This window comes from Falco peregrinus, chromosome 1 (genome assembly GCF_023634155.1).
Source record: "Falco peregrinus isolate bFalPer1 chromosome 1, bFalPer1.pri, whole genome shotgun sequence".
NCBI lineage: Eukaryota > Metazoa > Chordata > Aves > Falconiformes > Falconidae > Falco > Falco peregrinus.
The window spans coordinates 883,858-899,856 of record NC_073721.1 but is presented as its reverse complement, the minus strand read 5'-3'; the positions used below and the strand labels follow the sequence as shown (position 1 = coordinate 899,856).

Below are 15,999 nucleotides of genomic sequence, written 5' to 3'. Positions count from 1 at the left end.
AGATGTTGTCAAAGACCGTATCAGCAGAAGTTGTTCACTGGAGGAAAATGTAGTGATAGTGGGGCAGAAAGCCCTGGTGAGAGAGGAAAGCTTTTTTTTCACCATTGGGATGACCTCAGAGGCATCTGTGGCCACCCTGTCCCGACGGCCTGTAGCGAGCGCCCCCTATCCCTGGGACAGCTCTGCCACGTAGGAATTGCATTATTTTTTTTAGAGTCTGATTACTACTGGCTTTGTCTCACCCATGCTGGCATGTTCTCAGTCACTGCCCTTGCCTGACTCATCCATTTGTTATTCTCAGTAGAGATTTTGTGAAGTTAAGCCACTAATAGGTATTGATGAAATGTGTACTGTTTTGTTCTTCATTGCCAACTGTGCAGCAAAGCTTGGGCGGCCGAGCAAAACGAGCCTTTGATTTTCTTCTGTCACTGCTGCTGCTGTTAGAGTTTGCCGTTGGGCTGATGGTAGTGGCACATTATCAGTGTCCCACAATGTCTTTGCATCCTTTTACCAAATGGTTAACATGGAGGATTATGAGGGGTTTCCCTTTAGAACTTTACTTTCTGCAGTCCTGGACTTTGCCTATATTTTCAATCCAGAATAAAGACTTTTTTTTTCCCCAGTAAATAAATAAAAAATCGCCAAAATGATGAAAAGCATTATAATTTCCACTGACAGAAAAATTTCCTGGCAGCCATAAACGCTGAAACCTTTTTTCAGTGGGACTGGGAACCTGGAGCTCCTTAGAAAAGTCAACGGAGCCTGAAAGCGTCGGCTCTTTTCATTTTCAGGAACATAAAGAGCAATTGCTGCCTCCATATGGCAGACTTTGAAGATGTTGGAGTAAAACTAACATTCTGGCTGATGAAGGCATGATTATTTCATTTTGAGGCAGTGGCCGGCATTGACGTTACTATTTGTTGATTGCCCAATGACTGCTAGTACTGACACAGTTAATTTAAACAACAGCTCTCTGATAATAGTTAACACATGTATCTGATTCTTTCAGGAACGTGATAAGCTATTAAGGTATAGGAAACAAAGGAAAAAAATGACAAGAATTCCTAAGGTAAAAAAAACATGCTTGTATTGTGGTGTGCTGATGGGCATGCGGGCTTGGCAGGGTGCTCGGTGCACCTTGGAGCCATGTGGGGGAACGTTCTCCTCTAGGGTCTGCAAACGCTTCCTAATCTTAAATCTGGGTCATGTAGTTCAAGGACATTCATAGACTGTATTGGGATATTCAGGAAAGACCAGGTAGGGTAGGGGGAACCGTTCACATTGCTCATTGCGAGCGTTTGCATGCTCTGCGTTCACCTCCAGCAATCCTGTGGGACTTCAGTGGTATGTGCTTGTCTTAAGATGAGACAGATTTTATGAATTAACACATCTCAAAATGATCTTTTAATGGCACTGCCTGAAAACATATGTAAGTTGTAAATAATTCATTATGGAGTTTAGTAACATGCAAAAATTGCTGGTTACAAGAAGGAACGGTTAGAGCTCAGGGAAAAAGAAAATGTTAGTTGATGAATATTCGGCAGGATGTTAATATAAATATTAACACTGTAATGACATCGTAAGGTATAATGTCAGGAACTGAGAGCAAGCTGTGTTCTATATATGAAGAATTCGGGTGGCGCTGGAGCTAATGAATCTATAAATAACAAGTTGCGGTCGATGTCAGATAACTCCGTAACTCCAGTCATCCCACAAATGGCATCCAGGCATTGAGAATTAGGTTTTGTCTCCTTGGAAACTTATCCCAGCAAACTGAAACAAAAAGCCAAGTTCCAAAAGTGTGTTTGTAAATCAACAATTAAATAACTTTAGAACTGCTTTTGAAATGTCGTCTTTGGCTTTCAAGCATTTAAAGATTTAACAGTAAATCTTTCTTTACCACCACTACCCTCATTCTTTTAAACACAAAACCACTTTGAGTGGAAAAGTGATTTTCTTCAAACTGTAAAAAAATTGCTGTGGTGATTAACTTCAAATTTCCAAGAAGTATATTTCTTGAAAATCTAACTTTTCATGTGACAGTTGTGTTAATGACAGGAGGGACATCATGGTGATGACGATGTCTTAACAAAAACGTTTCAGTATGCAACTCCCATCTCACACTGAGATGAACACACAAAGAAGTAAAAGCTCTGCCTTAGCTAGAAAAATCAGGAAGAAAATACATTAAAAAAAAAAAGGGGAGAAAAGGGCTTTGAGGTTGCACACTGTGATACTGAATAACAAATACAGCAATTCAGTGATTTGAATGGTTTTAGCTATCGTTAGAGCAATATCATGGGGTGAAAAAACTTTGTGCATGTACACATGCAAAGAACTGAATAATTTTTTTAAAAAGCAATAGAGTGAGAATTACCAGTAATCTGGAATTGAGGTTCTTCTGAAAGTCCAAATCCTACAGAGGTGCAGAGTTCAGCCGCGTGTCCTGGCACAGCCGATGGCGCTGCTGCCGCATGGCGCGGCCACACTCGCTGACACCTTGTCTCTGTCAGAAGCCAGTTGTGGAGACGTTTTTTGGCTACGATGAAGAAGCTTCCCTGGAGTCTGATGGTTCCTCTATCTCATACCAAACCGACCGCACGGATCAAACCCCTTGCACGCCTGAAGATGACTTGGAAGAGGTATTCATTAAAAATGTGTTACTTTGTTTTGAACCCTTGCTACTATTTTTTAATGAAATTCCTGGTCTGTTACGTCTGTCATCTGTCACCTCTAGCTAGAAAATTTAAAATATTGTGTTCAATTTAATTCTTGTGTGTGTTGGTTAATATCTCTGGATTGCAAGTCTTCAGGAATTTCACAACTTCCAGACAAGCTGGAAATATTATATCCTAAGAATATTAGATTTATAATGAGCTGACAGGTTAGAGGTCTAAAAAGGCTGAGAAGCTGGGCAGCCCTAGGAAGCTGTGTTCACACTGAGATTTACTGCAGGTTTGCACACCTATAGTTTCCTTCAGGTCCTTCTATTTGTCATTTTGACCTCGGCACAGAGCAGAGCCTTAAGCGATAAGGTATGTGTTTCTGGAAGGGGAAGCTAGCAACCCCACAAAGCACCAGCCCCAGAGGACAGGCTGTCCCCTCGCCAGTATATTGAGGTCATGACTTTTCTGGAGTCTCTGAACGCAGAGTACACAACAAGGCTGGTAATACAAATAATAATAGTTATTCCTGGCGTTTTGCAGGGCTTCCCTACAAATGTATTCCCATGTGTGTGTCAGATCAATGTACCACTACACGTTTCTGGGTTTAACATGACTCTTGTAATAAACAAAAAATTGCTAATAATGACTTGCAGTCTTTTTATCCTATGTTGGCTGCAATTTTTCATCTGCCATTTCTTCTGTTTCATGGGTTGTAATTAGATCTGTTAAAAGGGGAACCTGAAGAATTGCTATTTGCATTGTAAACAGTACAGGACTGGTTACCAGGTGTGTGCTGCACTGCAGGAAATCCGAATGTATTTTTATATGTATGAGCCTATTTATTTTTCATTCCTGTGTTGACATTTTTTTTTCCTTTTCTGATAGTACGAAGTTTATGCATGCAACCAGCAGTATAATTTCATTTCAGATCAAATGAAATATTCTGATCAACCTGACATGAAAGCATTCAGTCTGGATATTGTAAGGAGAGTGAAGAAGATGAAGGGTTCTTTTCATGTTGATGTCACCATTTCTACAAGTATTAACTCTAGATTAGTGTTTTAATAATTGAGTGAGACTGTCAGGATTGGCTTATTCCCCAGATGGGAAATCTTTTGTTCTTTCAAGAAAGTTGAATTTTCACCTTTAAATGTGATGACTTTGCCTGTTACAGTAATAAAGGGAGATTCAGTCATTAGTATGTTATATGGATGGCAAGTTTTTATCTTTCCAAGGTAGGGGGAATTATCTTTTTTTTTTTTTTTTTTTTCTGTTCTAAATTGTGTTTTCTTGAAGTAAGTGTGTGGAAGAGATGTCTAGGGGAGAAAAGAGAAATAGTCCAAGGGCACATAAACAAGATCCTTAGTACTGTGCTTCTCAAATTGTGTTTTGAAAATAATAATTCTGGCATTTTTTAGAGAAAGTGAAAATAATCTACTCTTATAATATTTATTAGTTTCATTGCAGAAAAAAGGCAACTGGTGCAATACGTCTTTGTTTTTAATTCCAGGGCATGGCCAAGGAAGAGACAGAACTGCGGTTTCGGCAGCTGACAATGGAGTACCAGGCTCTGCAACGAGCATACGCCCTATTGCAAGAACAGGTCGGAGGAACATTGGATGCAGAACGAGAAGTTAAGGTCTAAATGGCTTATATTACATGAAAATAAAGGATTGTAATTGTATGGGGGATTCCAGTTGTACTTGCTTCAGTTGCTCTCAAGCTGACCTGGGCTCAGCCAGCCCCCCAGCACTCTGCCGGCTGAGTGCAGGCCGGGGACCTGGCTGCACGGGTGGGCGCTGGGGTCTCTAACTCCAGCTGGCCTGGCTAGCCTCTCCACAAAGTTCTGGTTTGCTGGAGGAACCACCATGGCTACAGTTTAGTCTTTTCACCTCTTTTTTTTTTTTTTTTTTTTTAAGAAATTCAGAGAACTTTTATGGAAAATGCTTAAAGTTAAGCTCTTTTTCTATAAAAATCTAGGACAAATAGCCTTAAATATTATTGGTATTTAATTCCTTCTGGGTTCTGTGTGATCACAGGATTCCTTATAACATGTTTAGAAGGTTTATAGCTGAGATTCTTTTTCTTAATTAAATTGGAAAGTGTCCTATGCTATTCTTGCCTGCCTATCTGCTCTCACAGCCTATGTGGCTTCAAACATCTGGCATAAACGATTACCTATATTATGATTAAGTTGTATATTACGGGGAGCTGGCGGGACCTATCATGCACAGAAGGCAAGAGTGAGCACAGTAAATAAGGGGACAAATTCTGTTCTAACAGTTTGAAGTTTAATAGGAGAAATGTAACTACAAAGTCTTAATTTGGCTCTGTATCTATTCTGCGAACATGTTATCCAGGAGCACTTGCAGTAGTTCAGGGTGAGGATGACAGTGGTGGGAGACACCCACATCACCCTGTCTGGTCCTCTGGTGGGGACACCTCCGGCAGCTGTGGCACAGCACCACACACCACCGAGCTGCGACTGTGCCAACCTCGGGCACTTCCCCGGCTCCAGTTAGGCATAAACCAAACAGCCAGATTCTTCTAGCTGAATTCTATCTTCACAACAATATTTTGGCTTTCCTAGCTATATAACTAGTCTGGTTTTCTTCCACGGACTAATTCAAAGAATTAACCGGTAATTTCACCACTCTCTCCGCTGGTGAGTACCTCTCAGCCACCCAGATTCAGCAGCATCCCTTGTCTCCCAGCGACCTCCCTGTTTGGCAACTGTAAATCATCTCACTCTCTCTGAACGCCCCAAATGCATTAAAACTAACATTCCCAGAAGCAAGAATTCTGCTCTGAGGTGTTAAGGATTGTACATGTAAAGAAAATTGTAATGAAACCAGACATGCCCAGCTTGAAAAGTGACTTGATTTTACTTTATCCATAGTGAGACAAAAAGAGAGAATAATTAATACAAACAAATAAGGTCATTTTCATTGTAAATAACAAGATTAATAGAAGATCAATGCTTTGAGGGAAGAAAATGTTCTAAAAGCCAATATTTAAGAAATAAAACAACTAATAATAATTACATTTATTCTCCAGAAAACATGTGTAGGAAGGTGGTGTATATTTAAATAAGCTTGAAGCTACAAGTGTAGTAAAAAACTACACACAATACAGTAAGACCATGAGACAGGGTACTAGATACATAAAGGCCAGCACCGTTTGCCAGTTTGCAGCCTTACGTGTACGGTCTCTCCTGAGCTTTTTAACGTATCAAACATTCAAAGGATACAGGTGTGCCCAGAATCCTGGTATAATAATGTTTGATTGTTTTTGTGGAGAATCTTTGTATTACACTGGCTTTTTAAAACACTTTCTCCTCGAGCAGGGAAGGCTGCTCACTGCAGACTGCCATAACCAGCTGTAAAAAGCTGTTTATATTTTGCGGTCCTGCTATCTGCCCAGTGGGATGCCGTTTATATGAATCTTGACTTACGTGTCAAAACTATTGTCCTATCTTACGGACTTCTTTTTATGATTAGTGACTAATGCTGCGTGCTTAGCTGCAAATTTATCCTGCCAAAGAACTTCAAAAATAACTTTTGTAAAAGTATTTGATGTTTTAAGTATTTTCTGTACCTGTGTTAGCTTTTGTCTTTTAGAGAAAGTTTGATAATTTTTTTTCTTTCTTTTTTCCGTCACATCCTACAGACACGTGAGCAGCTCCAAGCGGAGATACACCGTGCTCAGGCTCAGATCGAGGACCTGGAGAGGGCCCTTGCTGAGCAGGGGCAGGTAATGCCACGGCCCTTCCTCAGCCTGTGCCGCGGCGGGAGGGGGCTCGGGGACACGTCTGGTCACACTGCCATGTAACGCTGCGGGTGCTACTCACTGTTCGTGAATGTAAAGAATAATCCTGATGCGGCTTTTCAATAGCTGGTTTATTTCATACAACACAGCCGGACTAGGGATACACAAGAAACGTTTCCAGGCTGATTTCAGCTTGCGGTTTAGTTTTCCAGACAAGAAAAAATAAAGGGGGGGAGGGGAGAGAAAAGAACCAAAATGGTTTTTGAGAACTTTAAAATAATATTAAATCATCTGATCATTCCCTTTCTGGCTTAACCTCTTATTATTGTTAACTTTGCTGATACATAATATGCTGGGGTTTGTGGGTTTAATGTATTCATCAAACGAAGAAATTAGTTTCAAAATAAGGTTTATTTTGCCTAATGTTCAGAAATATGTAATTTGTATTCAGTGTAATATAAATTTAATAGTAGATACATAGCTAGAAATATCTCTTTTAAGCATATCAATTTTTTATCCGAGTTTTTTAATCATCAGAGTGTTTCTACTCCATCTGTATACTACAGATGCTGTTAAAAGAAGATTGAAAAGCTTAGCTTATGAAATTATTTTAGGAAATAATGGAATTATAATTTCATATGCAATATTGTTCTGTCCCTCTTCCCTTTATGCATGATTTAATAAAGTACTTGCTACCTTGTTTGTGCTAAACTTTGCCAGCTTCACCTGCGATGTTGGTCATTTCTTTTTTAAGGACATGAAGTGGATTGAGGAGAAGCAAGCGTTGTATAGAAGAAATCAAGAACTGGTAGAAAAGGTGTTCAATGTTTCCATTTGTGTTATTTAAATAACATTTGTAGCTTAAGGAACGCAGAAGGTGCAATCTTTCAACCTGTAGCACACAGCTGTACTGGAAATAATTAACATATAGTAACATGATCCTTCTAAACCTGCCAGAAAAAGTAGGTTTCTGGCATTCAGCATTCCCTGCTGCCCCATACCATGTCCTGGCGTGAGGTTGCACCAGGACAGCGGCTCTGGGAATAGCCCCGCGTTCCCCTGTCACTGGTGCTACGTGTCCCTGCTGGCGCAGACCCCAGGGGGTGGCTCAGACCCTCGGCACTCATGCTGACCCCAGTGTCTCCCTGGCATTGCCAGCGCGTGACAGATGCCCAGCGATGTTGCCAACAGTGCTAACAATGTGTTGCTTTGTTTTGCAGATAAAACAAATGGAAGCTGAGGAAGCCCGCTTAAAACATGATGTCCAGGATGTTAAGGATCAAAACGAGCTCCTGGAGTTCAGGATCTTGGAGCTTGAGGTGAGTACATGTTGCAGCCACGGTCCTGCCACCTGCCCTGGGCTGTGTGAGCCATGGCCAGGGGCATCGCAGCTTTGGGAACTTGCCCACCTTTGGTACAAACATCACATTGCACCAAAGGAGACCAAATGATTTGGTACAAACTGCTAATAAGAGAGGGGAAAAAACCCCAAACACCAAGGGATTAATACTGATATTCTTGATAGGGTATTCTGGCAATCTTACTACGTAAGTAACTTCAAGATCCAGAAGATTGGCTCATGATGTAGATACACATTTTACTATGCTCTGTGTATCCTGAAAATATAAAGAGATAGAACCAGAATGGATCATACGTGGGGAAAAAAAGGAAAAGGGTTTGGGTTTTTTTATTGCCAAGAGTCATTACTGTGTTTCCCCTCTTGCTAAACCTGCAGAGAGGCTTGGCAGTGCTGGGTTAATGGTTGGACTTGATGATCTTAAAAGTATTTCTCAACCTAAACAATTCTATGTGGCCCAGACTGCTGTAGTTATTCCACTGAGCCTCCTGTTTTCTGTATTATTACCTGTATAAACAGTATCTATAAACTCAGAAACTGTTTTTTTAAAGTCTCCAAAGAGAGATTAACAAAGCAGCCACTCATAAGAAAACTTTAAATGCTATCTATGTTATACTAGGTATATGTGTATAGTTTTGTTTAAATATATTATGTACTCAAGATAATATGTAAGTGTTTATGATCAGTGCCCAATGAAGAAGCATGGTGGGAACATATTAATGCTGTTAATATGTATATCTGTCCTGCTTTGCAGTGTGTTCAGTTAGAGTGGGCCTTTCTCAAACCATATTTATCAAGGTCTTGGTGAAGCTGTTGTTTGTGACATGCTGTAGTGGGTAACCAAGCCAGTGTTGTCATTTCAGGAGCGAGAAAGACGATCACCTGCCATCAACTTCCATCATGGTCCCTTTACAGAGGGGAAAAGCCCTCTCCAAGTCTACTGCGAGGCAGAAGGTGTAACAGTAAGAGATTCTCGTTTCGTATTTTCCTTTCCCTAAATAAAATCAGAAGCTCTGTTCTGACTCCTGCTTTTCCATTTCTCTCTTGTTAGGACATAGTAGTAGCAGAGCTGATGAAAAAGTTGGACATTTTAGGGGATAACGCCGTAAGTGTATGTTCCTTTAATAAATTGTGCATGCTTTGGTAAATATTTGTGCTCACATTAAGTTAGCAAAGCTCTCTTGGTTTGCTACTGCACAGCCTGTCCTCCCTGTGGTCAAAGTTCTGTGCTACAAGCTAAGCATTTTCTGGCTATTTTAAGATTTTGTTAACAGCCTTCTGATGAGTGCCGTGCAGGATTTTGGTGTCACAATATTCCCTTTAATTTTTCAATGATTTGGAAAATATTTTGAAACTTTGGTGTTTGTTTTTTTTCCTGGCCACTACTCACATGAGTTCTTTATTTGCTTACTCTGCATTTGCTTTGCTTTTCATTTTAGCAGCTGTGTGTTTTAATTTTGTCTAATAACCCATAAACCTTTGATAGTAATCAGGATATTCAACAAAAAGTTTCAACAGCTTCATGAAAAGAAGTAGCAAATAATAAGATGGCCAGTTGGGCCATCGTGTCTCCACTGTCTACAGTCTACATAGATATCTACACACTCTGCCCCACAAAATCAAGCCAGGAGTTAGTGGAGGACCTGAAACACATTGAAGTAATTAATAATCTTCACCACTGCTGCAGTTAATGATATTTATGATATTGATTAATGATATTGGCAGAAATATGAAGAATCCTAAAATCTTTTGTGTGTAACAAAAACACACATATAAGTTTAATCACCAAGGAGCTAAGACTGACCCTGCTAATGTGTAGAAAGATAATACCCATTAATGTGTTAATCCCTGTAGTAATGTTGTTTTCAGTGGAATTATTAAGGTCAGATTAGTCCCATGCAGTGTTTTGGAACAGCATTCCAAACAGGCAACGTGGAGACAAACAGGGGCAGAAAAAGTGATAGCTTTTCTTAACATTCTCTATTCCCATTTGTTTCCCTTTGGCTTCTTTATTTATATGAATGATCTCTAGTCTACAATAGTATTTCCTCCTGACTTTTTTTTTTCCCTACTGCATACAACAACTAATTTCCAGATGTGACACGAGGGGAAGTTCTGAGTTCTCAACTCAGATAGCTTTATGCCAACTGCAGACTGTTGTTATTACTTGGGGTTTTTTTCTTGTTTTCACATGTTTAACATCACAGACTGTGCCACCAATCCGGCTGGCTGTTGGGGAGTCCAGGAAAGCAAACCCATGTCCCGCCTCTGTGCAAGTGATTCCATCCTTTTCCGTGCATTTTCTCAACTGCATTTCTGCAGAGCCCCCCTAGCAGCTCCTACCTGCTTCCCACTTAACTGTCATGAATTAAATATTGCTTTGAGTAGGGCAAACCTGTGAGAGAGTACCTCTAGGAGTAGAGCAAGATTCAAGTCAGAGGGATGCAGTTAATCACCTCTAGGCTATGAGGTCAGTGGGATCAGGCACAGAAAGAGGGCTGAGGAGCAGCGGTGCCCTCCTCTGCCCCACAGACAGGGCAGTCAGGTTAGGGGTAACTCACAGAAGAGGAAAGGACGTCATTAATATGCTGCGTGAATGGTTCATTTTTAATGTGACATAACTTGTTTTTTTAAAAAAAATTACTTACATTTATGGAAGAGACAATTTTCAGGAAAAGTCTCCTCTCGTCCCTGCTGGACAGCACTTTCACCGTCCCCAGCCTTGTGTGTTAACTGAGTTCACCGTAGTCATCCTTCTTATCAACTTCGTAATTACCCTGTGGGAATGAGAGCTCATGGCTCTCTGGACCTGAACCAACGTGGGTCCCAAACTAGGAGGAGTCATATCTCCTGCTGTAGATGCAGTCAGAGTAAGACCAAATTTTGGGATGAAATGCAAAATATAGTTTCAGTATTCTAGTTTTTTTTAAAAGCAACAAGACATGAATTGAATAGCTAACTACTTAACAAATATTTTCCAAAATCATGACTTGGCCGTGCAAAATACAGATTGTGTATTAAAATACTGTGCATATAATGAACTTGAGGACTTCAGACTGCATCTCTTTGCTCAATGGCACGTTGTGCTAAGCTTGATCTTGTCTTGTGTAAATGTGTGTTTATTCCCTGTTGAGTAAAAATAGATCCAGTGTCACCTTTTTTTTGTTAAATGTGAGACTTTTAAAAGAATTGACTGTACATATGGTAAGAATTCAGCATGAATAGTTACAATTGTTTTTACAATGATGTTACATTACAATACTAATTTTCTTTACCTTAGTTTATTGTTCCTCGAACATATTTAATTTCATATTTATTTAATACAGCAGTGGCCCAAGTAGTGGATTAATAACAAGACACTGGGATTTGTTGTAATTATATTCTGCTTTTGGTGCAGAATCTGACCAATGAAGAGCAAGTAGTTGTCATACAAGCCAGGACAGTTCTCACATTGGCTGAAAAGGTAATAACAACCTCAACACTCATCAGTAAACACATGTCATGAAAGCATCTGACCCTCTCAAAATAGCTCACTTGAGGGCACTGGTGATGTAGATGATAGTTTAATCACAAAATGCCATGATTCTTTATCTGGATTTACACTTACACTAGTTTTCATCAAAATAATAGGCAAATCAGGCAATACAGACAATGCTTATTTTAAAATGCTACTTAATTAACAATATTATATTAGAAGGTAAATGGCTAGGCTTTTACAATGCTTTTTTCCATTCACCAATATATATTTTTTTAAATGTAATAATATAGTTAATTTTTCCTCTTTTACTTAGTGAATTTAAATAAGTACTTGCAGCGTGTGCTGCCACAGCCTAAAGTCACAGTGACAACTGATTGCGCAGGCGTGCTGCTGCTGCTCTTTGGGCTTAAGCACCCGCTTTCTGTTTTGTGCGTAGTGGCTACAGCAGATAGAAGTGACGGAGTCTGCGCTGCAGCAGAAGATGCTGGACCTTGAGAATGAAAAGGTACTGAGAGATGGGGCAGGCAGCAGGCAGGGCTGTCACATTAGGACTGCGGCTGCTGCACTGACGGCTTCTTCCTTCCATCCCCAGGAGCTGTTCAGCAAGCAAAAGGGCTACCTGGATGATGAGCTCGACTTCAGGAAACAGTCCTTGGACCAAGCTCACAAGGTGAGGACAATTGGTCTTGAGTATCTTACGACATCTTGATTAACTTACCTTATGTAATATGTACAGTCTGTTCCCTATAGAAAACCTCTGGGCTGTGGACAGTACTGCTTGTGGAGTCACCTGGGGACTAAACAGTCTGAACGTTAAACAAATCCTCTGTACCCTGCACTAGCAATGAGTTCTGTATGGACAGTGTTCCTAGTGTCTGGGTCGTCCTTGCAGGATTAGGACTGGAACATTACTTTATTAAACGCAAGTTTTAATTTAGCAGAGGTTTCAGTAAATGACTGATAAGAAAATGATGTTTCCGGTAACTTCTTTTCCTTCCAATAGAGATTTTAGCCTAGACATTTCCTCAGATCTTAGATTACAGCCTCTGTAACCAAACCAGCTGGAGGTATGATGTGATTCTGTAAATCTGGAATGAAACTGCTTTTAGGTCAGGTTCATGATGAGCTGATCCTAAGCCATTTCAGCCATCTCTTCAGTCAAGAGGTGCCTGTTTCCTTCAGTTAAATAAAAGTTTAATACATGCTCATGAAAGACATAAATTTTCATATCAATTTATCTCATTCTTTCTGTTCCATTTAAATATTGAGCACAGTTACAGTTTCTGAGAAGCAGTGAGTATTTATGCCTCTCTTTCTGGATGCCTATTATCTATTTGTATCTCGAACCATTTGGGGGAGCTTTTACTCAATACACTTTTTGTCCTGTAAGGATGATTTTTAAGACTGATTTTGCCAAATGCTGAGCTATATCTGGAACCAATATCTATGCACAGTGGAAACCCTGGAAATTACACAAGCCCCCCCACCTTACCTGTGGTCTCAGCCCTAACGCCAGGTTATCTCCTGCAGCCTTGAGCTGTTCTGAGCAGCAGTTTGGTGCAGCCGAAGGCTGAACTGGTAGGATTCATCTTCAGTGATAAGCCCTGAGATAAGCCCCAGAATTTGTGTGAGTTTTGAAACAGATCCAAAAAGATCTGCACACTTGGGTGTGCAGAAATTTGCAACAGCAGCAGAGTGGGAAAAATCATATGGCATAGCTTGAAATTCCTGGTAATGACACGGAGCCTGCAGGAGAGCTCAGACATGAGCTGTGCTGTCAATTAGGGCATTACCCGGCACCCCTGCTGCTCACAGCCAGCCGCTTGCTCTCCATCCATGAGATGGATCTCCAGCTCCAGGTTCCCAAGTTTACCAGAGAGTCCAACAACCACAAGCTCCTTAGCTGTACTGCTCATGGAGAAGGAACAAGCGTAACGAATGTGTTGCAGCTCATGCAGAAGCAGCTGAGGGTTATTTGCATTTTCTTTAAATTCTGTTACTTAATATAGAATACGTTAAATAAAATAATGTATTCTTTAAAGGCATCACCCAAGCATCGCCAGGCAAAGCGATGGGCTTTATTCCTGGGCACAAATGCAGCCTGAAAAGCAGCAAAGAAAACTTTTTTCTACCCTCAGATTCAAGTGGCAAAAGCTCTTTTGATTTGTGTAATTTGTTTCACTTCTGTGTTTCCTTTGTGCCCCTTGAGATGAGGAGCCACTAATCTTGCCTTCTAACTACAGCCAACAAGATTACAGCTGTAACCACTAAGCTTTTTGCATGGTTTTCACTCCCTTTGGTTGCTGGCAGGGGATTTTGCTCCAAGATGCACTTGGCTCACACAGACTCCTGACACTGCTGCTCTGGAGGCCGTGAATTTCCCCATGCTGTCCTTTCTTCACAGGTCAATATAATCAGAGAGGGATAACTATAGATTTAGAGCCCAACAGAAATCCGTGTTTCAAGTAACAGCATTTTGTTGAGACATCTATGGTGTTAGCTAAGATGCTGGTGTTATTTTTGAAAGTGAAAGCAGAATCTTCTTCGCAGATCTGATCTGATCTTCCCCACAGAGGTACCGTGGTTGCTGTCTTTCAGTTATCATCAGTATCCATAACGCCTGCCACGATGTTACTGTTCTTGTAAATGCTTGTGTTCTTCCATCCTGACTCTGCTAAAACAGTAAGAAAACACCAGCAGCAGGCTTGGGTGGAAAAACCTGATGATTTTGAATTGAGCTGTATTATCACGACAGACATCCACGGTGTTTTCAAACAGCCTGCCTAGAGGTTCAAGCCGCACTTGTTTCGGCAGTCCTGTTCTCCTGACCTCACGGAGAGCTCTGCAAGGCTCACACTGCACTATTGCAATCATGTTCTGAGGCCACAGAGAGCTTTGCAAAGTGCCACCAGCTTTGGAGAAGGTGTGCAAAGGTGCCATCAATTGCTGCTTTGTCTCTTGCTCTGTATCAAACATGCTCAAAAGATTTCGGCTTGCTTTTGGCTTGCGTGAAGGAATAGCATTTATCTTGGACTTTAAAACAGAAGACATTGTCTGGCAAGCTCACCTGCCCTAGGAAGGTGCCAGCCCCGGGGAAACACTGCCAGTCCATTTCCTACACGCTCCTATGTCTCAGTAAATCCGGAGGGTACATCCGTCTGTGTGCAAGAGACATTTCCTAATGCATTAAAGCCTCTGCAGCCTGTGACTGCAGGAACAGAGCCCAGCTACCAAATAGATTTTTTTTTTTTGAGCAAAAAGCCTCTTGGAGCTGACAGCTCTGCCAGAGGAAGAGCTGGAAATGCCTTCATGGCAGGCATTTTAAGCTAGCTGGTACAAAATGCTGCAGGCACATGAAGGGAGTCATTCCTTTCCTGCAGGAGTATGAACAGGTGCTGCCGTATCCTCTGCTGCTGCGAACTGAATAGCTGGGGAAGGTGAACTGAGAGACTGAACATTACACTTAAAAAATATCTGTAACTCAGAAAGTGATGGCCCTTCTTCATGGCCCTTCTTTTTCTCCCCATCACCAGAAAGGAGAAGTTGGCACCCATATATCTTTGAGAGGCAGACAAGGCTGGCCCAGGAGCCATCCCAGCTCCAGTGCTGCTCAGAGCCCCACGGGATAAAAGCAGCCTGAAGTATTTTCCCCCTGGACTGTTTTCTGCACTGTCCTGTGTGGGAGGCTCAGCACAAAAACCCTCTACCATTTGTGTTGCCTTACTGGGGTAGGATTTTCTGTTCCTCACAAAATCCTCATCCGACCAGAGACAAGGTCAAGCTGACAGCCTTATATTGTTTTTGATCAGCAAATTCTGGAATTAGAAGCCATGCTCTATGATGCCCTGCAGCAAGAAGCTGGAGCCAAAATTTCCGAACTTCTTTCAGAAGAGGAGAAAGAGAAACTGAAGAGTGCTGTAGAGCAATGGAAGCGGCAGGTGATGAGCGAGCTCCGGGAAAGAGACGCCCAAATCCTGCGAGAAAGGATGGAGCTCATTCAACACGCACAGCAGGTAGGTGCTGGTGCATGGGCACGGCGAGATTTGGGGTGGGATGATCCCTCAGATGGAAATGTAATGAACTTGTGAGCACCAGCCTTTCCTCATAGACCTGTACCAGAAATGGCTGGTCCTGTGACCAGAGTTTGATTTGCCTTCGATAATCCCTGCAAAGAGAGCATTTTGATTTTAATCAATTTGTCATGCATAGTGACGTTCCCAGAAGACTCATCTACAGCTTAACCCCCAATCTATTTTTTTAGAAGCACAACACACATGATTTATATCTCCAAAAATAATGCATCTTCTGGGTACATTTGTATTTGGTTGGTTAATAAATATTTTTTTATTTGAAATCTGACAGAGAATTAAAGAGCTAGAAGAAAGAATTGAAGGCCAAAAAAGACAAATAAAAGAGTTAGAGGAAAAGGTAAGGTAATGCAGATGAAACAGTTATTGAATGTGCACATGACCACATATTCATTTCACCTTGGCTGAGGAAACAATCTTGTAAAAGGTTTGTGTTTGTTAGTGCAGTGAGCTGGTGTGTAGCACTCCAGGAAACCGCTTGGCATTTGCATTCGTCCCTCTGAGAAGAAAAGGCTACCAGCTTGAACTGAGTCTTTCCTTCTGTTGTCCTCCAGAAAAGTCTGAAACACAGGACTCGGCAGGGTCGTGGGGCTCTGTCTGCCCTGGGGAGGCAGTGATGGAGGGCTGGGGCCAAGGCCTGCT

The 15,999-nt window shown here is 41.3% G+C and overlaps 1 protein-coding gene across 18 annotated transcripts in view; it reads left to right on the top strand.

Annotated features, from left to right (window-relative positions):
• JAKMIP3 (Janus kinase and microtubule interacting protein 3) overlaps positions 1–15,999 on the top strand; it is an 89,693-nt gene that overhangs the window by 53,810 nt on the left and 19,884 nt on the right. For 7 of the 18 annotated variants that reach the window (XM_055791769.1, XM_055791772.1, XM_027784693.2 and 4 more), the window contains 13 exons: positions 1,010–1,069; positions 2,514–2,642; positions 4,177–4,305; positions 6,336–6,419; positions 7,189–7,251; positions 7,655–7,753; positions 8,655–8,753; positions 8,843–8,902; positions 11,189–11,254; positions 11,706–11,774; positions 11,862–11,939; positions 15,079–15,282; positions 15,632–15,697. In XM_055791769.1, coding sequence (XP_055647744.1) covers positions 1,010–1,069; positions 2,514–2,642; positions 4,177–4,305; positions 6,336–6,419; positions 7,189–7,251; positions 7,655–7,753; positions 8,655–8,753; positions 8,843–8,902; positions 11,189–11,254; positions 11,706–11,774; positions 11,862–11,939; positions 15,079–15,282; positions 15,632–15,697 — 1,206 coding nt within the window. The remainder of the gene's footprint in view (positions 1–1,009; positions 1,070–2,513; positions 2,643–4,176; positions 4,306–6,335; positions 6,420–7,188; positions 7,252–7,654; positions 7,754–8,654; positions 8,754–8,842; positions 8,903–11,188; positions 11,255–11,705; positions 11,775–11,861; positions 11,940–15,078; positions 15,283–15,631; positions 15,698–15,999) is intronic. The other 11 variants (XM_055791785.1, XM_055791805.1, XM_055791837.1 and 8 more) reach the window with 5 other exon arrangements.